This window comes from Chiloscyllium plagiosum, chromosome 10 (genome assembly GCF_004010195.1).
Source record: "Chiloscyllium plagiosum isolate BGI_BamShark_2017 chromosome 10, ASM401019v2, whole genome shotgun sequence".
NCBI classification, from domain to species: domain Eukaryota; kingdom Metazoa; phylum Chordata; class Chondrichthyes; order Orectolobiformes; family Hemiscylliidae; genus Chiloscyllium; species Chiloscyllium plagiosum.
Genome location: NC_057719.1, coordinates 40090152 through 40112877, shown reverse-complemented (window position 1 = coordinate 40112877; position 22726 = coordinate 40090152). Strand labels below are relative to the sequence as shown.

The 22726-nt window shown below is 38.9% G+C and overlaps 1 protein-coding gene across 3 annotated transcripts in view; it reads left to right on the top strand.

The window, feature by feature from the left end:
* ppp1r13bb (protein phosphatase 1, regulatory subunit 13Bb) overlaps positions 1-22726 on the top strand; it is a 115537-nt gene that overhangs the window by 33281 nt on the left and 59530 nt on the right. For all 3 annotated transcript variants that reach the window (XM_043697523.1, XM_043697522.1, XM_043697521.1), the window contains exons 3-5: positions 956-1075; positions 2191-2267; positions 20879-20980. In XM_043697523.1, the coding sequence (XP_043553458.1) occupies positions 956-1075; positions 2191-2267; positions 20879-20980 (299 nt within the window). The remainder of the gene's footprint in view (positions 1-955; positions 1076-2190; positions 2268-20878; positions 20981-22726) is intronic.

Below are 22726 nucleotides of genomic sequence, written 5' to 3'. Positions count from 1 at the left end.
AACATTGAATTTACACAGCGCGACAGAGCTACATGCTTGACTGTATTCTCTTTTTACTTGCTCTGGATAGTATTGACCAAGTGCTCCATGCAAGCTCACTATTAACCTTGACAGTTTGTATTTTATCTTTGACTATGAAATTTAAAATCATTCTTCTATCCACTTGTGGCTTCTTTGAATGAGAGATCAGTATTTGAGACTTCCTTCCCATGTTCTGTCTCAGAAATAGGACCATTTTAATTCTCTCCAAGCATTTCTTTGGAGTTGGGTGCAGCATCAAAAACTAATTTGAATTTTTTGGCAATCTATATAAGCATACAGTATTATTTATTTTTCTAATCCAGTTTAAGCCCCTATCCTAAACCCATCCCTTGCATTTATTTATATTAATTAACGTCTCGTACTTGTCAACTTATTCCCCTAATCTAATACAATGTCTGTTTATCGGTCCACTTCATCATTCTATTTTCAGATGATTTTACCTACCATTGTAGCTGTGCCCTCCCATTCAAGTTTTATATCACAAGAAATGTCAGTCTTTGTGCTCTTCCCCTTCTCTGTTTCTGTGCATGTCCTTAATTATTTGCGGTCTATCTCTTGTAGTCTTTGAGAAGCAAAATATTCATGTGTTCTGTGATACCATACAACTTTCAACTTTACAGTCGCCATTCATGTATTTATCCTTTTGCCCACCTTTACTGTATATATGTTTTGAGCTGGAATGCTCCTAATTTAAAATAAAAAAGAACGAGTAGTAAATTTTAGGCATCATTGGGTTATTAACTACTTGATTTGGATTGTTGCCTTCTATATCGTTAAAGCCGGGCATTATTCTCACTAAAGGATGTGTTTTATAACAAGTTATTTAGAAAGTCGAGCATTTTATTTACTTTTGAAAATTCAAGGAAAGTTGATGTTATGTTCTAGAGGCAATAACATCCTGTTTCTTTGATAGAACGTGCCATTCCTTCTGACCATATGATGTATGAGCATCTGCAGAAGTGGGGACCTCGTAGAGAAGAAGTAAAATTCTTTCTCCGTCATGAAGATTCACCCAATGAAAATATTGAACAAAGCAAGTAAAACACTGAAATATATTTTAAGAATTTATGAATATGGAATAATGTTTGCATGCCAGGAGCTGGACCATTTTAGTTCTTTGTTTATCTGCGGAGTTTTGTGCAGTTTCAAACTATAGTGTAAAAAAGCTGATTTGGAATTTTTTGGCAATCCATATATGCATACAGTATGTAAAGAGACCATTCTGTACATGTGTCAGATTTTTGAAAGAATTATCCAACTGTTCTGTTCACCTGCTCTTTCCCCATAGCCCTGCATTTCATACGAAAAGGTTTAATCAGAATTATTCGTGCAGGAAGTCAACTTTGATTTCTATTATTTGATATTTTAAGACTACCACATTTCATCATATTGTCATGGAAATTAATCAGCAGTAGTCTGAAACAGCCTAGAGTGAAATGGCAAAAGGTCAATCTCTCACCGTTTAACAAAATGTAATAAAGGTATTGCAGGATGAGGAGCACCTTTGATCGTCCTTCACCCATTCTGAATATCCCTGTGGTCCTGCTGTTGTCATGTCATGTTATCCCTTAAATTATTCCAGACTTTTCATCTCAATTATCCTTATTTGCAAGCTTATTTCAAATGCAGAACACTTCGTGCGAAAAAGAATTTCCTTGTTTTATTTCTATTTTTATCGCATACTAATTTAAACTTATTTGCTTAACCCTTTCATTGTTTAATTTAAAAAAAAACAGTTCTGCTATTCACTGCTCTTCCAATAGTACCATGAGAACATCACTACAATTGGAAATAATTGAATTAGCAAAGCATACTCTTATTTTGATATCTCAACAACATAGTGTCTCTGATCATATAGTTGTGATTCAGTTCTGCACCCCATTATCAGACCAAGTTGGGCTCAAATTCACAACCCCTTACTTGGACACAGGGCTAAGGTACACACTGAGAGCCACAATGGGAGATTTGGTAGTGACTAATGCACTTGCATAATAGGCAATAATTTCTGACATTATCATACACCCTTTGTGGTGAATGCGATGCTACATTAGGACTTGAGATTTTGTATCCATTTTTTAAAATCTCTAACTGACTTAACTTGAATCCAACTGGGCATATTTCAAAAGATACTTTGGTATGCTTTTGCAGGTGGACATCAGTCTCAAGATCAACTGAATAGATGGAATGGAATTCATCTGTCTACAGAAAAGCGTTTTGAAAATGGGGTATTTGTTTTCTTTTGGTTAAAGTTTCCTTGAACGTATGTGTGCTGCTTAATCAATTCTTTCCTTGGTTCAGGTCCTTCCAATTTATGTTCATAATACTAAGAATGTGACATTAAAGGTCAAGAATCTGATGTTAGTATGCAGCCATAGCTTGCCATTCTTCTTCATGATCATTCTGCTGCTAACCACTATAGAGTCAGAATAATCTTAAGGTTCTTTGAGGCAGTGCAACATCAGCCACATTCTTTGTTTTCCATGTCTTGTGTAATAAAACATTTATATGGAAAATATTTTCATTAACATTAGCAGTTTATCATGTGAGTGCTTTAAATTTTACATTTGAAAATTAATGTGGAAGATTTAGCAGGCTTACGACCTTATTTCAATACACTTCTCTCCAACTCTTTCACTATTTGCCTGAAGGCATTGATTTCTGAATTAAATACAATTCAAGGGTACTATCAGCTCTGTGGTGTAATTCACCTGACTCATGGCTGTGTCTGCTGCCACCACAGCTGCACAGGTGCACTGACCACCCAAGCAGTATGAATTGTTTGTAACAACGCTATAGGTAACTGCTTGCATGAAAACTTTGGAACCAATAAAAAGGCACATGTTCAAATCTTATAAATGAATTAAGTTTAAATCCGGGGGTTGTGATTTTCACACTGGCCCATTCTAATACTTGGCTGGCCTGTTCATTACCTCCATGGCAACCAGGCTTTGATCCCTCACTCTCTGTCCTGCTTCTTTACTATTTACCAATCCTCCCTAAATAAGGGAACAGGAAGAAAGAGGCAATAAGGGAGCGGGTAGCCAGGGAGATGGGCATTGGAGACCAAAACAGTGCGTGTAAACTGCAATTGTGATGTGAGGTTGGTCAGATTTATAACCATCAGTGGCAATGTGCATGTACCAATGACTTCTAGTTCATGGTACATATTGATGATGTCAGTGGCACCAACTACTTTTTCTAGTGTGTTGGCAGAAGATACAGTGGTGGAGAGGGAGCGGATAGGAGTATGATTCTATTTTGACCTAATGTTATTGCACTATTTACATGAATATAAGTTGGAGGGTGGGAGCCAAGTCTGTTTCTTCTGTTTTTACATTGGGTACCAAGTCCAATTGTAACCCCTCACACAACTACCCAAATGGATATCAATAAACTCAGCCCTGGTTAAGAATTTCAGACTGATTATTTAGTCTTACAGATGGTTAGATTAAAAGTGCTTGCAATAGACCTTCAAGCAAAACAATTCTGTCACTAATCCTTATGCATGCCAGTTTATTGCAATCATTAAATGTTTAGATAGATTTTATGACATCTAAATTGGAATATATTATAAGATGTTTGTATTGTTTGGCTGTTTTTAGAAAAGCAAGAATTAGTTATGTGTTTTAATACCCTTGTATTTCCAAAACCTGACCATGTCACATTTGGTTTATTGGTACAGGAGCATTCTGGCAGTGGGTGACACGGTGGCACAGTGGTTAGCACTGCTGCCTCACAGCGCCTGAGACCCGGGTTCAGTCCCCACCTCAGGCGACTGACTGTGTGGAGTTTGCACGTTCTCCCCGTGTCTGCGTGGGTTTCCTCCGGGTGCTCCGGTTTCCTCCCAATGTCTAAAGATGTGCAGGTCAGGTGAATTGGCCATGCTAAATTGCCCATAGTGTTAGGTAAGGGGCAAATGTAGGGGTATGGGTGGGTTGCGCTTCAGCGGGTCGGTGTGGACTTGTTGGGCCGAAGGGCCTGTTTCCACACTGTAATCTAATCTAAAGATTGAGTTTGAGCTGCACTCAAAAACTTGAATGTAGTATGAGAGGTTTGCTCCATATTTGGATGTGACATTAAATCAAGACTTCATCCATTTGTTCAGTTTGACATTTTCAAAGCGGTATAAGGAGCTTTCTCTGTGTCCAAGCCAATATTTAACTCTCTGCGACTTGTGGGGTCTTGTTCGTTCATGCAACATTCTTTTTTGGCAGAACAGTTACAAAGACACTGAGATAAGTACATGAATAAGAGGAGTTTGGAGGGATTTGGGCCAGGAGCAGGTAGGTGGGACTAGTTTAGTTTGGTATTATATTCAGTGTGGACTGATTGGAGTGAAGGGTCTGTTTCCATGCTGTTTGATGCTGATTCTGTGAAGTGCTTCGGGATATTTTGAAAATAGAAAAATTGCAATAAAAATGCAAGTAATTTCTCTTTCAAAAGAGACCTTCAGTAAAACTTTGATGGATCTTTATGTCAAAGTCCAAGACCAGAATGTCCAAATTGTGGCCCTCAGGCCAGATGTCTGGAGTCTTGGCATTCTGGTTTTTTGAAGCATAGGAAAGTTTATCATATTTGTGCTTGGAATTATTTTTTCATTTGTTGGTTTCTTCTTTTGCAATTCTGCAGCACAAAAATGTTAAAAAGAGCTTTGTTGTCATTCTGTTCGATAAATCCCAAGTCAAAAGGCAGGATTATTAATACCAATTGAGCTATTAAACACACTGATTTGAGCTTAATGTGTGGTTCCTGATACTCCAAAACAAATAGGTAGACAACTTTGCAGGATTGAATCAGGGTATTGTGGTGTGTCAAAGCTAATGCTCTGCCTGGTAGTAAGCATGCTTGGAAAGGACTCCTATTTAGAGGGATAATTTAAACAATCAGGTGCAACAATGCAGAAGGTGCTGAGTCTTTATTGTTGAATGAAAGAAAATTGGCTGAAAGACCATTCTCATCTAGAATTGCCTTGAGGAAACATGATCCTGGTACTTGGGTTTTATGCCTAAATATGTTGCCATCTTCAAGTATAATGGGGTAAAAGAGGAAGAACATGAAAAAAGAAAGCCAGATAATTTAAACTGATTTTTCATTGGCTTCAGTGATTGATCTCTAGGTCGTTGTGTATAGACTTCCAAGAAATATACAGGGATTATGTATTACACTATCATTTGCCAATTCATTATTAGGTTGCTGTTTTTCTGTATCAAACATTCTGGTTCCTAACAAAGTTTTAAAACTTTGTTATATCTTCACTATTCAAACCCAATAACTTCAGGAATGTTTCAGTTGACTTTTGAGCTCATTTGTTTTTCTGTTTCATTCTAAAACTATTCTCGTAAAAGTCAGGTTAAATGCAAAATTAAAATTTTTATCATATTTTGCAAAATTATTGTACTAAAAGTAATTGCTTCATTTCATCTGTGGCATATGCCAGTAACGTTGTGAATTCTTTTTTGTCTTTTTGTAGCAATTCCTAAAAAAAAATGAAGCCAAATGTAGGTCCCTTTCGGTCAGAAATTGTAGATGTTGTGATAGAAAACGGAAATGGCACACCAGTTGAATACATAGGTTGGTCCTAAAACTATACCTTGTTGTTATTGACCTTTCACCTAAGAGGAACAGGTACTTTCTAAGCATTGTGGGCAGCACGGTGGCTCAGTGGTTAGCACTGCTGCCTCACAGCGCCAGGGACCCGGGTTTGATTCCCGCCTCGTTCAACTGTCTGTGTGGAATTTGCACATTCTCCCCGCATTTCTGTAGGTTTGCTCCGAGTGCTCCAGTTTCCTCCCACAATTCAAAGATGTGCAGGTCAGGTGAATTGCCCATAGTGTTAGGTGCATTAGTCAGGGGTAAATATAGGGTAAGGGTCTGGGTGGGTTACCCTTCGGAGAGTCGGTGTGGACTTGTTGGGTCGAAGGGCCTGTTTCCATACTGTAACAAGTCTAATATTGTCCATGTCCCCTCGTTATCTTACACACTTCAATTGGATTCTCCTCTCAGGCATCTCTATTCTAAACAACCCGAGCTTATCCAGTTCCTCTTTGTAGCTAAAATGGTCAGTCCCTGAAAAACTGGTGAATCTCCTCTCCAGTGCAGTCCTGTCCTTCCTCTGGTGCAGTGACCAGAACTGCACACAGTACTCCAGCTGTGACTGAACCAAAGTCATGTACAGCTCCAACATAACCTCTCTGCTCTTATCACTGCCAAGACTGATAAAGGCAAATGTCCCATATGTTGCCTTCACTACCCTATTAATTAGATTAGATTAGATTAGATTCTTTACAGCGTGGAAACAGGCCCTTTGGCCCAACAAGTCCACACCAACCTTCCGAATAGTAACCCAGCCAGACCCATTTCCCTCTGACTAATGCAGCTAACACTATGGGCAACTTAGCATGGCCAATTCACCTAACCTGCACATTTTTGGACTGTGGGAGGAAACCGGAGCACCCGGAGGAAATCCACACAGGCATGGGGAGAATGTGCAAACTCCACACAGACAGTCACTCGAGGTTGGAATCGAACCTGGGACCCTGGTGCTGTGAGGCAGCAGTGCTAACCACTGAGCCACCCTGCAACCCCAAATCTGGCCTGTCACCTTCAGGGGTCTGTGGACAAGCATCCCAAAATCTCACTGTTCCTCTGACCTTGCTAGTGACCTGCCAATCATCGAGTACTTGACTTCTCCCTTCCTCCAAAGTGTATTACCTTGCATTTAATTCCATCTGCCACTGACTTGTTCATCTGTCCAACATATCAATGTTCACCCTTAACTTAACATCTTCCTTCTTCCAGCCAATCTTCATGTCATCTGTACTCTTGCTCATCAAACCTTCTCATCCCCAAATTTTCTTCTATATCCTTTATGTTTGACAAACCATATGGAACCCAGCACAGATCCCTCTGTTACACCACCACATACCAACCTAGAGTGTCTCAGACAGCGTTTTACCAATAAGCCCATTTTGGATCCAACTTGCCAAGTTACCCTGCAACCCATGTGCTTTTAACTTCTTTATCAGTCTCCCATGTGGGACTTTCTCAAGGACTTAGCAGAAACCCATCAACTGCTCACCTGGTCACCACCTCTCAAAATTTGAGAGGCATGATTTTCAACTGACTATCCTTGATCAAACCTTCCCTCTCTCAGTACAGATTAGTTCTATCCTTCAGAATTTCCCAATAGTTTAATTACCACTGATGTGTGAGACTCACTGGTCTGTAATTTCCTGGTTTATTTCTATCGGGGGGCCTCGTGCAGGCGCTGTGTTACCTAGTCTCCTGAATGGGGAGCAGACTTAATAGAAAACTCTGAGCCCCAGAGGAAAGGTATTGAACCGATTAACCGAATAATCAGTTATCCAAACGAAATAGTGCCGGCCCAGCTCGTTCGGATAATCGAGGTTCTCTGGGCTTACAAAGATATGGCTAAAGGGTGATCAGGGAGAGGAACTGAATATCCAGGGGTATTTATTATTTCTGAAGCATGTGCAAAAATGGAAAAGTCAATGGATATGCTGTACTGATTAAAGAAAATATAAACACAATATGCAGGAAAGGTCTTAGCTCAAATATGGTAGAATCTGTGGGTAGAACTGAGAAAAACCATTGGGCAAAAAAATGAGTCAGGGTTATATATAGACCACTGAACTATTGTGGTGATGGGATTGGTATTAAACAGGAAATCAGAGATGCATACAGTGAAAGAACATGTGTAATTATGGGTGACTTTAATTTGCGTTCTGATTCGGCGAATCTAATTAGTCTCGACTGTAGATCAGCAATTCCTGGACTGTGTATGGGATGTTTTTTCTGGACCAATACTTTGAGGAATCAACTTGAGAACAAGCCATCTTAGGCTGGATATTGTGTAACGCAAAGGAAAAATTAGTAAGGTATTTGTGTATGACTTGGGGAAAAACAACCATAATATGGTAGAATCCTTCAAGACAGTGTATGCAATAGTTGATTCTAACATTAGAGTCCTGAATCTTACTAAAGGAAACTTTATTGGTATGAGGCATGACTTGGTTGTGATGGATTAGGAAATATTTCTCAAAGAAATGACTGTGATAGGCAATGGCAAACAGTTAAAGAGCGAATGGGTGAATTACAAAAATTGTTTATGCCTGTCTGGCGCAACCTTATAAGGGAAGTTGGAAATAGTATTACATGCAAAAAAAGTGGCATACAAATTGATAAGGAAAAACAATAGACCTGAAGATTTGGGGACAGTTTAGAAGACACTAAAAAGGACCAATGATATGACTAACAGGGAATATAGAGTATGAGAGTAAGCTTGTGAGGAACACAAGAACTGGTTAGAATCATAGAAGCCCCAGAGTGTGAAAGAGGCCATTTGGCTCATCAAGTCTGTACCGACCCTCCAAGGACTTTCCCAACCAAACCTAGCTCCCCATCCTCTCCCCTTAACTTGCATTTGCCATGGTTGATCTACCTTGCCTGAACATCCCTGGACACTATGGACAATTTAGCATGGCCAGTTCACCTAACCTCTTTGGGATGTGGGAAGGAACCTGGAGGACCCCTCAGGAACCCATGCAGACATTGGGAGACTGTGCAAACTCGACACAGATAGAAACTCCAGGTAGGAATTGAATCTGGGTCCCTGGCGCTATGAGGCAACGGTGCTAGCCACTGAGCCACACCACCACCCTGACTGTAAAAGTTTCCATAAGTGTGGAAATAGAATAAGATTAATGGGGAACAAAGAAATGATTGACAAACTAAATTTATGCTTCACTTCTGTCTTCATGGAGGATACGAATAACGTACCAGGAATGATAGAGAACACGGGATTTAGTTGGACGGGGGAGCTGAAGCAAATCTATATTAGTCGAGCAATGGTGTTAGGGAGATTGATGGGATTGAAGGCTAATTCATCGCCTGAGCTTCATAATCTACATTCCAGTGTACTTTAAGGAAGTGGCCCTAGAAATAATGGATTTGTAGGTGGTTATCTTCCAAGATACTTTAGACTTTGAAACAGTTCCTACAGATTGGAGGGTAGCCCCAGTTTGAAAATAAAGATAGAAAGACCAGAGAGTTATAGACAAGTGAGTCTGACATTAGTTTTGGGGAAGATGCAAGGATTTTATAGCAGATCAGTGGTAGAATCAGACACGTTCACATGGATTTACAAAAGGGAAATCATACTTGACTAATCTACTGGAATTCTTCGAGAATGTAAATAATAGCATTGATCGAAGATGGGGGGGGCAATGGATGTAGTTTATTTGGGCTTTCAGAAGGCTTTTGATAAAGTCCCAAATAAGAGATTAATATGTAAAATTAAAGTGCATGGGACTTGGGAGTAGTATATTGAGGTGGATAGAAAATTGGTTAGCAGACAGGAAATAAATGAATTGTTTTATGACCGGCAGGCAGAAACTAATGCGGTTCAGTATTACGACTCAGCTATTCACAATATATGTTAATTCAAGTGAGGGAACTAAATGTAATATCTCAAAATTTCCAGGCCATACATAGCTGGGTGGAAGGGTGAGTTGTGAGGAGGATGCAGAAATGTTACAATATGATTTTTGACAGGCTGAGTGAGTGGGCAAATGCATGGTAAATGCAGTGTAATGTTGATAACTGTGAGTTTATCCACTTTGGGAGCAAAAATAGGAAGGCAGATTATAATTTGAACAGCTGTAAATTGAGAGAGGGGAATGATCAATGAAACATGGGTGTCCTTGTGCACTATTTGCTGAAAGTAAGCACATAACTTGTGGGCGGCACGGTGGCACAGTGGTTAGCACTGTTGCCTCACAGCGCCAGAGACCCGGGTTCAATTCCCGCCTCAGGCAACTAACTGTGGAGTTTGCACGTTCTCCCCGTGTCTGCGTGGGTTTCCTCCAGGTGCTCCGGTTTCCTCCCACAGTCCAAAGATGTGCAGGTCAGGTGAATTGGCCATGCTAAATTGCCCGTAGTGTTCGGTATAGGGGTAAATGTAGGGGTATGGGTGGGTTGCGCTTCGGCGGGTCGGTGTGGACTTGTTGGGCCGAAGGGCCTGTTTCCACACTGTAATGTACTGTAATAGCTGCAGCACACTGTAAAGAAGGCAAGTTTTAAGTTGACCTCCATAACAAAAGGATTCAACTACAAGAACAAGGATGTCTTGCTATAATTATACAGAGCATTTGTGAGGCCACATTGAGAATATTGTGTGCAGTTTTTGGCTTCTTATCTGATGAATGATGTTATTGCTGTGGAGGGAATGCAACAAAGGTTAACCAAAATGATTCCTAGTTGGCAAGACTGATGTATGAGGTGAGATTGAAGTGGTTAGGATTATATTCACTAGGGTTTAGAAAGATGATGGGAGTTGGGTGGGGGGGATGGGGAGGGGGATCTTAGAGAAACCTATAAGATTCTAACAGGACTAGACAGGTTAGATGCAGGAAGTATGTTCCGGATGGTGAGAGAGTTCAGAACCAGGGGTCATATCTTAAGGATACGAGGTAAACCTTTTAGGACTGAGATGAGGAGAAATCTCTTCACCCAGAGAGCAATGAGTCTTTGGAATTCATTACCACAGAAAGTGGTTACAGCTCCTTTGGCTAAAGGGATCAAGGGGTATTTGAGAGGGGATGGTGGGATTTGGGTATTAAACTTGATCAGCTATATTGAATGGCAGAGCAGTTTTGAGGGGTCAAATGGCCTATTATGTTTCACGTTTCTCTGTCTCTCAGTCCGTGTTCCTGATTCTGTTCTTATATCCTTCTCCGAGTGAAGACTGATGTGATGTACTCATTTACACATTTGCCTGTCCTGCCTGAAGATCCTGTGTGCAGGATGTTGAGTTGTCAGTCCTGCCCCTTCCCTCAACTACATCTCTGTGATAGCAACAACATGGCAAGTCCACATGTCAATCCAAGCCCTTATCTTATTTGTCTTACCTCTCGTACTCCTAGCGTTAAAGTAGAGACTATCCAGCCTCACCTTACTCCCTTGAACCTCAACATGGTTGAACTCTCTCAGCCTTGGTTTCCTTAGACGTAAGATATAAAACCATAAAACATAAGAGCAGAAATTAGGCCATTCGACCCGAGTCTGCTCCACCATTTTATCATAGCTGATGGGTTTTTCAACCCTACTTTCCCACTTTCTCCCCGTAGCCTTTGATCCCCTTGGAAATCAAGAACTTATCTATCTCTGTTTTAAATATACTCAGTGACCTGACCTTCACAGCCTTCTGTGGCAATGAATTCCACAATTTCACCACTCTGTCGAAAGAAGTTTCTCCTGATCTCCATTCTAAAAGGTCTTCCCTTTACTCCAAGGTTGTGCCCTCAGGTCCTCATCTGTCCTGCCAATTGAAACATCTTCCCAGCATCTGTCCTGTCAGGCTGTTCAGTATTCTATAAATTTCAATCAAATCTCTCGTCATCCTTCTAAACTCCATCGCGTATAGCTCCAGAATCCTTAAACATTCCTCATTCGGGATTAGATTAGATTAGATTCATTCTCATTAACCTCCTCTCATCTTGCTCCAGGTCCTATGCGTCCTTCCTGAGGTATGGGGCCCTAAATTGCTCTCAATTCTCTAAATGTGATCTGACCAGATCTTTGTAAAGTCTCAAAAGTACATCCCTGCTTTTAAATTCTAGTTTATTCGAGATGAATGACAACATTGTATTTGCCTTCCTAACTACCAACTCAACCTGCAAGTTTACCTTAAGAGAAACCTGAACAAAGAGTTCCAAGTCGCTCTGCACTTCAGATTTCTGAATTTCCTCCCCATTTAGAAAATAGTCCATGTCGCTATTCTTCCTACCAAAGTGCATGATCCTACGTATTTCATCTGCCACTTCTTTGCCCACACTCCTAACCCCTGTTTAAATCCTCACTAAAGTATGTGCAAAGAAAGACATAAATCATTTCCCAAAAATGTTGGAGAACACAGGGTCTAGTGAGAGGGAGGAACATGAGAAAATCTATTTCAATAGGAAAGTGGTGTTGGAGAAATTGGTGGGATTGAAAGCTGATAAATACCCAAGACCCAATAGCCTACATTCCAGAGGAGGTTACCCGATAAAAAGATGCATTGGTAATCACTTTCAAGATTCTATAAATTCATAAACCACTCCTTTGGATTGGAGGGTAGCTAATGTAACTTTGCTATTTAAAAGAGAAGGTGTAGAGAATTATAGACCAGCTATTTTGACATGATTAATGTGGCAAATGTTAGAATCCATTATAAAAGGTTTAACAGTGGAGCACTTGGAAACCAGTGAGAGAATTGGATAGAGTCGGAAGGGATTTACCAAAGAGGAATACTTGATAAATCTGTTTGAGGATGTAACTAGTAGAATTGATAAGGGGAAGACAATAGATAGGATTTACTTGGGCTTTCAGAAGGTATTCAATAAAGATCCATGTAACAGACTAACATGTAAAATCAAAGCGCATGTGGTGGGGGAATAGTATACTGAAATGGATAGAGAACTTGTTGTCAGACCGGAAGTAAAGAATAAGAATATTAGTCTTTTTTTCCCCCCGAGTGGCTGGCAGTGATTAGCGGGGTACACAGGAACTTCTGCTATGGCCAGTGAAGTATGGTATGGATAAATCTGAGATTATCTACTTTATTAGCAAAACTGGGCACAGATTATTATCTGAAAGGTGATAGATTGGAAAAGAAAGAAGTGCAAAGAGACCTGGATGTCATTATACACCACTCACAGAAAGTAACTAGGCAGTGAAGAAGGCAAAAGGCCCTCATAGTGAGAGGATTCATGTACACTTGGAGTATTATGTATTTTGATCAGAGGAAGGAAATTCTGGCAATGAATAGAGTGCCGTAAAGATTTAACAGACTGATTCTGGGGATGGCAGGACTGAAATATGAGAGATACTAGAACGGATAGCACTGTATTCACTGGAGTTTGGAAGAATGGGGGACACAAATCTGCAAACCTCATTGGTTTAGGACAAGACAGGGTAAAACCAGCAGAGATGTTCCCAATGACCAAGGAGTCCAGAACTAGGGGCCACAGCCTGAAGGGTATGGAGTAGGCCATTTAGGACAAAGGAGGAGAAATATGTTCACACAGGTGTGGTGAACTGGTAGAATTCACTGCCACAGAAAGCGGTTGAGACCAAATTGTACAATGTTTTCAAGAAGAAGTTAAATATAGATTTTGGGGCTCAAGGCATCAAAAGATATGAGGAAAAAGAGGAAATGGGGTACTGCGTTGGATGATCAGTCATGATCATATTAAGTGGAGGAGCAGGTTCGAAGGGCCGAATGGCCTACACTTACCTTACTTTCCAATTTAAAGTTTCTAAAAGTACTTGAAAATTATTTTCTGGAATTCATGTTGAGCATTATTCATGCTTTGTTGGTATACCAAAGTTAATATAAGAAGAGCTGTCTAAGTCAGCAGAACTTAACAGATTCGTACATATTGTGATTTAGTGGAATACAGTTCAGCACAAGTAAATTGTATGTTATGTCATGTTTATACAAAGAATGACACAATTGAGAAGTGTTGTATAAGTTTGCTTCAAAGCTGCTGGGCAATGAGCAGCCTAACAGAAAAGTAGCAAAGTTGATTTGAGGTGGTCAGTGATGTAAGTGACTTTTAGCTGAACATTCTTGTCACTATAAAATGACAGATTAAAACTTGCATCTTACCAGCCTCTTGCATTCAAAAACTGCAAGCTGAAATCAGGATAGTTTTCTGAAAGACCTAGTCATGAAGCTGTTAAATAACAGAATCAGGAAGTTTTAAGAACCTCTGTTAGCCTGTCCAGTCATAATTTAATGTGTTTGGGATCTTTTACCTTTCTCCTAAACATTATCTGTTCTTTGTATGTTACTGACACTGAGAGTATTTATTGCTCTTCATATTGCCCTTTTCTCATAATTGCCATGATCTAGTATCCTTCCTGAGGTCATGATAGTTGGGTTGCGAAGCCAGTACCGTAAGGAAGGAAAACAAAAGAACAGGAGTAGACCGTTCAGCTCATCAAGTCTGTTTAATACAATCATGGCTTAAGATAATTTCAGTCCTATTTATCCAAGCAATCTCCGTAACTGTTTTGCTAGAGTGTAGCTTGAGTTTGGTTTTACTTTGAAGTTATTTATCGAGAGGACATTGTCTCGAGGGAAAAACTGATTACCATTAGGGTTGGTAGTTCTAGTTTTGAACTTCAAAACAGTACTCAGTTGTAAGTTGTATATTTGTGGCACTTTACTGTTACAGCAAGTTAACACTAAGGTAACCTCGTTAACCATCTTAAACGACCTCCCTTTCTTGGAGTAACTGTTTTGTGTGTATAGCCAAGTCTTCTGAAAACTCTCCAAAGTGAATTTAAAAGGATTTTTTATTCTACACTATGGATGTTAGGCAAGCCCCCAAAAATGTTTGAGACTATTCTATCTGAAAGCCTGATATACTGCATTGTTTACTTTATTCTTTCATGCACTGTCCCAATTCAAACAAATGTCCTTTAGCCTCCTTGAACTATCTCTTTCATTGCTTTTTAAGAAAGAAATGACCACTGCTATGGAAACATCTAAAAGTGAATCATTAAACCACTTCAGACAAAAGTCACGTCACTAGTTCAAAATTTAAAAATCTGAAATAAAGGTTAATAATTCTCTCACCATGCATCATACTAAACTGGAGGGCAAAAATAGATGTTAGTCCTTATATTTTTCACCAGAGTGGCAGGAACTGCCAACTTTTCCTTTTGGTAGATGTTGAGTTTTTTCATTACCATTTGCATTATCTGTTAGCTATGGTCTATTCCAACATCATATGGATTGTAACATAAATAACTCGCACATTGTCTCTCTATCACAGTTAATGTTGCAAATCTTGGAAAAACTAAACATACACATGACACAAGTCTTCATAGGCTCATGGCAACAACAAGATGATGAGGCTTAATAGTCAATAGCAAATAAGTATCATATGATGTCAGCCAAATCAATTTCTTTGAATCAGTCAACTCTTCAAATGGTATTAGACCTGAAACTACCAAAACAGAAGGCGTACAGAAACTGCCTACACTGCAAGACAAAGGTGATTCACAAACATCACAAAGACTTTATTGAGCTTTTTATCCACCTTCGTTCCAAATTTTGGTATCAGAGTAACTTCTCTTTGAGGTTTGCTTCATGAAGATGCACCATACGTGTGTCAGGAAGTTCCCTAACATTTTTCTCAATTTCTTAAACTATTTATGTTCTAGGAAATATATTCTTCAATGTTATGACTCTTTCAAGTTTACCACATTGAAAGTAGATCCAATCCAGAAATGCTTTAAAGATATCTGTTACAGATGACAAACATATTGCATTTGGTTCTGAAGTGTTAGTACAACTAAAGCAAACTACTCCAGCATAGAAAGGGCAACGGATTACATTGTGTGAAATATATAAACTCCTACTTCAACAGGGAATTGAAAACAAGTTAATACTTCTAAATGATTACTGTGCACACACACATAGCTTTTCCTTCACAAACAAATCTTTATTATTAACCCAGGGACTCCATTTCTCAATGTGGTATAAAACAAATCATGGCTCCAAAAATACTGACAAGTTAATTATTGGTCTGTGTTTATGAATGGATTCCAAAGCCCACGTGCCACTAGTTCAAAATCCAAATTCTCCAATAAGTATTAATTTTTTATCTATATATAAAAAAGTTTGTGTATTTTTTAAGTCAAGGAATGAAGATGGCAGAGAGAGAACTTAACAATATTAATTGAAGTGGAAAATTGGGTCGTCAGCAGTTTAATGTGAATCAAGTCAAGGGATCAGTTAATGGGTCTCAAGGTTCATCTGTTTTTTGGAAAAAAAATGGCATGTTTCCTACCTTTCTGCTAGAAAACAAATCTTGGTGAGGGTGAACTGAAGACTGGCATAGATGGAAGTAGAACCAGCAGAAATGAGAAGCTAGGTAGACAGCTGAGATGACAACTAGGATCAAGAGAGGGAAAACAACACTGGAGCAGAATCACAAAGCTGTATGTGGCAACAGACCATATAAGGTAGCTGGGGTTGGAAATGCAGATGCCTTTGAACACAGTAATTTTGAACTCAGGTGATTTTAGACTCAGGATAACAGCATTATGATAAATATGATGGTAAAAGTACAGAGTTTGATGTGATGAGAACGTAGGGATTTAAGCACAGTGGCAGTAAATCAACAAGTACTTGCAAAAGTATTTTCATGAAGTTTCAATTTTTAAACTGACACAGAAACTTTCCAATGTCTGTTGCTATCCAGCATCGCTAACATCCATGTATCCTTGAGTAGCCTCCCTGAATCTCTCGGGCTGCAGATTCCTGATATCAAATCTAAAACCATCCAACCCTAGGAAACTGTGCTATCGACTACTGCATTCCAGTCCTTTTATCTCCTTCGGTAGAATGTGAAAACTGCTTGTTAAATCATTCCGTTGGCAATTCAAACCTAGAACAGTTTGTCCTGACAGCATTATCAGTGCTTTTAGCAATTATGTACAAATTTCAAAAATGTTTGTCAGAACTTCAATTCAAAACTAAATATATCAAGGACACCTTCAGATGCTGGTTAAAAAGTATTCAACTATACTGTATATTGTTTCATAGCAAATGTTAAAATTTTATTTTCAGGGTGCTCTCTCAAAACATTTTAGTATTGTGCATTGTCTAATTTTCTGCAGTAATTTTGAGCCGTGTGCCAGCCAATGATATTTGTAAAAGCACTTGATTCCACAAAGCTATCTCGACATTATTTCCTATCATCTTTGCTGTTGAGATTGTGATATTTTGCTGTAAACTTAAAGTTCACATCAAAATTTTGCAAGATCATTTGTTATTTTTACTGCCTCACATGCAAGTGTATGTGAGAGTGGACCTGTTGATAATGTGAAAGTCCAATTTAAACATGTTATTATGAAGACAGCCTGTGAAACTTGATAAGAAAAGAAAATTCAAATTTTGCCCATTTGAATGCTCTATTTCTTTCTTTCTTATGTTTTCTAAAAAGAACCTGTCCCAGGATTTAGTTTTTGTATCTGGTCCAGTTACCACTTTGCATATGCGAACTCAGATCTGTTACAGCAGGTGGCTGTTCACCAATACAGGATATAAACCTTTTAATCTTGTATTTACCTGACACATGCAGACATTACATCAGAAATAGTTTGATCATGTTTAGTAAGACATCTTGCAGACATTCCTGGTGGATTGAACTTCCCAGTCCGAATGCATCAGTACAACCCACAAGGTGCACTTACCTCCTGAGCCATATATTATCCCAAAAACGTGTTCCTTACTTCAAGAGAATGAACATTGTCCGACAGTAATGTTGCTGGCAATCTTAGTGTTTTTCTTAAAAGTAAAAAAGTTCACTCTTTAAAAATATTTTCTGCCCCTAGAATGCGCCCAGAAGTGCATTGTATGATTTGATAATTTGGTCCTGACAGAAGTGAGAAGTTTTTTCATTGTATGCTAAAATTGTTCAGACAATTTGTTATCTTGCTACTACTGAAATTTCAGTATTTAATTTTGAATGAGCAACTAAATTGCAAAAAACTGATGTTGGATGTGTGCATATACGGGAAGATGAGATAGAAGCTTATGTGAGTACAGAGTCAGCAAGATCTTAAATGAGGAAAGAGTAGAATAATCTTTGTGCAGAGGGTGGGGATGTGGGGAAAATCCTTAACGAAGGTTATCTTCTCAGAAAAAAAGAGCTGATCATGATGTAATCCATAAGAAGAAAATGAAGTGTTGAATTGGATAAATAAGATGTTTTAAAGGGTTTGCTGTCTCCCAAGGTAGATGAAATATATCCTATATTTGTGGGAGAAGCAAGGAAGGAAATTGCAAAGTCTCTGATAGTCATGTATCGATTCTCCCTGACTGCAAGAGTGCTGTCAGAGAATTGGAAGGTGGTCAGTATCGTATTGTTGTTTGAAAGGGAAACGAGGATAATCTAAAAAATTATAGGCCAATTATCTTCCTTCTAGTTGCAGAAAAATGATTGAAATCAATTTTGCGGGGCAATGTAAATTTTCATTTTGAAAAGTGTGATTTAATCAAGGAAAGTCAATACGGGATGGTTAAGGCAGTGTCATGTCTGGGGACTGTTAAATCTTTTGAGATGACAAACAGATTTGGTGAGGCCAAGGTGAAAGGTGTGATTTACATGGATTTTACCAACACTTTTGACAAGTTCCTATGTGACTGCAAGCTCGTCAAAAAAATAAGCCCTTGGAATCCAAAGGACAATGGCAAATTGGATCCAAAATTGGTTTTGTAACAGGAGGTTGCCTTATGTTTTTGTGATCCAAAGGCTGCTACCATTGGGTTTCTAGAGGGTTCAGTGCTTAATCCCTTTTTGTAGTTTATGCAAGTGTCTAAGCGAAACAAACAAACCAAACAAATACTTCATGACCGTCTTCACAGAGAAAAATACTAGTAAACTTCCACAAATAATAGAGAATCAAAGGACTATTGTGAATGAAAACTACAAGGCATTAATATTAGTTTTTAAAACGTGAGAAATATTAAGTAGATGAATGCACTGGTCCTGATCTAAATCCTAAGCTGTTGAAAGAAATGGCTGTAGAGATAGTAAATGCATTGATGGCTATTTTAAAATTCTGTGAATTCTTATCTGCAGGCAGGAAAGTTCAGAAATATAACCCTCTAAAGAAAGTAAGGAAGAAGGAAATGGGGAACAACAGATTTGTTGAGTTTGTGTCTTTCATAGAAAGAATGTTAGATTGTATGCAGTATGTTATAATGGGATGCTTAGAAAATAACATTAGGCAAATCAACATAGATTTATGAAAGGGAAAGCATATCTCACAGATCTGTTAAAGATTTTTTGAGGATGTAATGGCAAATAAGTAAAAACAGAGTGAGTAGGTGTTGATCTGTTCAGATTTTTCAGAAGGCTTTTGGGAACGTTCCACACTAGCTTATTAAACAAAATTAGAATGTGAATTGAAGAATATTCTGGCATGGTTTGAGCATTGTTAATATACAAAAAAACCATGTCAGATTAAATAGGTCATTTTTAGTTTTGCAGACTATGACTTGCACGGTACTGCAAGAACCTATTCTTGAGCCCCAGCTATTCAGAATCCATCCAGTTGATTTGAATGTGGGAACGAACTGTAACAATTCCAAATTTACAGGTACATTTGGGGAATGGCACACAACATGTAGACATGTGAGGTTACCCACTTTGAAAAGCTGAAAGAGTATTTCTATGGCCAGGGGCTGTGAAGTGTTAAACTTCAAAGGGATTTGGATATCCTCATTTATGAGTCACTGAAAGTTAACATAGAAGTACAGCAAGCAAATGAGTAGGCAAAATATATATTGGCCCTTATCACAAGAAGATGTTAATATGCTATGATTAGTAAAATGTCAGACCGCACCTGGAGTATTGCGAAGTCTTACCTCAGGAAAGATATACTTCCCAAAGCCAGAGCAACAGTTTCACCAAACTGATTCCTGGAATAGAAGGGTTCTTCTATACTGAAAATTCAGTAGACTGGAACTTGATTCTCTGGTGTTTAGAAGAATGGGAGGTGATTTATTTGAAAGATGCAGTGTCCTTGCAGTGCATGACAAATCTAAAACCAGTGGTACAGCATCAAAAAAGGAGCAGGCCATTTAGGATTGAGATGAGCAGAAATATCTCAAAGGCTGGTGAATCTCTGCCACAGATCATTGTGAATAATGGATTGTTGAAAATATCCATAATTAAGATTGAGAGATTTCTGCATAATAAAAACATGAAAGGTTATGTAGTAATGCAGAACCAGACCGAGATGTTTATGTTCACAGATCATTAATAATAACAGGATAGATAAATAAGATGGTTAAGAAGGCAGAGACGCCCCTTTTTTTTAAACAGAGGTAGAAAATGTACAGAATTTGTAAACAAGTCTAATTAGACTGTGCCTTGAGTATTGCAAACAGTTCTGCTACCACTTGACAAGAAATACATGATTATGCTGGAGGGTTGGGACGGAGAATTTCTTGGATGCTACCTGAATTGGAAAAGCATTGTGTTGAAGGAAGGTTGGATAGCTAACCTTGAAACAGAGGTATAAAATTCCATAGCACCTTGGTAAAATAAATAGGAACAATTTATTCAACCTACCAAAGAGATAAAAAGCCAGGAGCATAGATTTCAAATAATTGGTGGATGGATTAGAGGGCAGCAGGTGAAGCAAAATTTTCACCTGGATAGTAGTATGGGGGCAAATGATTTGCTTTTCAAAAAGGTGGTGGAGACTGAAACTCACCTTTTTAAAAGGGTAAGAATCATGTATAATAAGTACTTAAATATTTACAGGATGAACCTGTCGACCTAGTACAGGAAGTTGAGACTAGCTTGTCATTGAATGGCATGGAAATGATGAACTGAAAGGTCTTCGGTGTCTAAATACCTTATATCTATGAAACTGGTTGTACAAATTAAGAGGACTTGAAGTTTAATGGAGCACAAGCTTTTCAATTAGTTAAGGCAGATATGATTTAACACACACTGGAGAGAATTTGATGGCATTTATTCTACAAGGAAAAATAATGTTTTAAAAAGTTAGCCTAGATTCTGAGGTAAGTAAAATTTTAAAAATTTCTGTTGTTTCTTGCAGTGGCATTGTTTATGCATCTCAATTATTGAATTTAGCAGCAATTGGCATTAAAGGTGGGAAATTTGTAGGTGGTTTGAGCAATTCTGTAATCTCCACTATTGACTGTTTTTGGTTAATTCAATATAAGCCTTTCAATTACAAAATTCCCACAAATGCTAACATCTCATTTTTGTTAACACAGGGTGGTAATCCTCGGGTGGAGCTGACACTTTCAGAACTGCAAGAAATGGCTTCCAGACAACAGCACCAGATTGAGGCCCAGCAGCAGATGTTGGTTGCCAAGGTAGACAGTAAACAATGTTTTTATGTTTACTAGAGTTCAGAAGAGTGAAAAGAGATCTCATTGAACCAAATAAAATTCTGACTATGCTGGAAAGAATGGATGTAGGGATAGTGGATTGATTTTGATTGATTTATTTGATTGATTTTATTGTCGCTTGTACAAAATACAGTGAAAAGCTTTGTTTACGAGCAGTATAGGCAGATCATAGTTAGCAAGGATGTACAGAATAAAAGATTTCGATGGAGGCATACAGGTAACATTGCACAGAGTGTACAAGAGAGATCAATGTTAGCAAGATCAGTATTATTTGAGGCTAACGATTCCATTCAGTAGTCTAATAATGGTCGGGAAGAAGCTGTCCCTTAACCTACTGGTGCGTATATCCAGGCTTCTGTATCTTTTGCCAGTTGGAAAAGATTGTAGGAGATTATTACTGGGATGCGAAAGGTCTTTGGTGTTGACAGCCTTTCCCCAGCAGCGAGCCATGTAAATGGATTGCATGGATGGAAGTAGGAGAAAGTGAGGACTGCAGATGCTGAAGATCAGAGTCAAGAATGTGGTGCTGGAAAAGCACAGCAGGTCAGGCAGCATCCGAGGAGCAGGACAATCGAAGTTTCGAAAATCTGATGAAGGGCTTATGCCTGAAACGTCGATTCTCCTACTCCTCGGATGCTGCCTGACCTGTGCTTTTCCAGCACCACGCTCTTGACTTCATGGATGAAAGGTTGACTTCTATGATGGGCGGAGATGTGCAATCTACCCTCGGTAGTTTCCTGTGATCCTAAGCAGAGCCATTAGGCACCTGTACAGTATGCTTTCAGTTGTGCATCTGAAGAAGTTGGTGAGGGTCCTGATGGACCTGCTAAATCTCCTGAGCCGCCTGAGGAAGAAGAGGCATTGTTGTGCCGCCTTGGTCATCGCAACTACTTGGGAAGACCAGGACAGGTTGTCAGTTATCGTAACTCCAAGGCACTTGATTTTTTTCCACCAAAGATATTCCCCTAACTGGGTCTAGAATAATTAGCCATGGTGTCAGAATATACATTTTGATGATTTAAATGGTGGGCCATTTAGGACTGAGATGATGAGAAATTATTCAGAAGATGGTGGCCTTGTAGAATTTACATGAAGTGGTAGAGGTAAAGTCACTGAATGTATTTAAGAAGGGAAAAGATTTCTAGACACTGAAGATGTAAAGGGCTATGTGAACAAGGAACCAAATGGCTTTGAGCTAGAGGATCAGTCACGATGAAATTGAAGAACTGAGCAGGCTTGATGGACTGAATAGCCAACTCTTGCTCCTATCTTCCATGTTTTTATCTTAATAATGTGGGGAAGATGCCAGAATCCAGTATATTAAAAAAAGTTTGATAGTAGGGCACTTAGAAAGCAGTGATAGAGTCAAATACAGTCAGCAGAGATTTACAAAAGAGAAATCATGCATGACTAATCTACTGGAATATTTTGTAGAGTTGATCAGAGCAGCTAGTGAGTGTGGTTCATTAGGACTTTCAGAAGGCTTTTTGGGCAAAATCCCCATAAGACATGAATGTGTAAAATTAATGCACATGGGATAGTGCATTGAGGTGGATAGAAAACTGGTCAGCAGACAGGAAACAAAAAGTAGGAACAAATGGGTCTTTTGCTCAGGCTTAAGTACTAAGGCCCCAGCTGTTCACCGTATATGTTAATGATTTATATCAGGGAACTAAATATAGTGACTCAAAGTATCCAGGTATCTCAAAT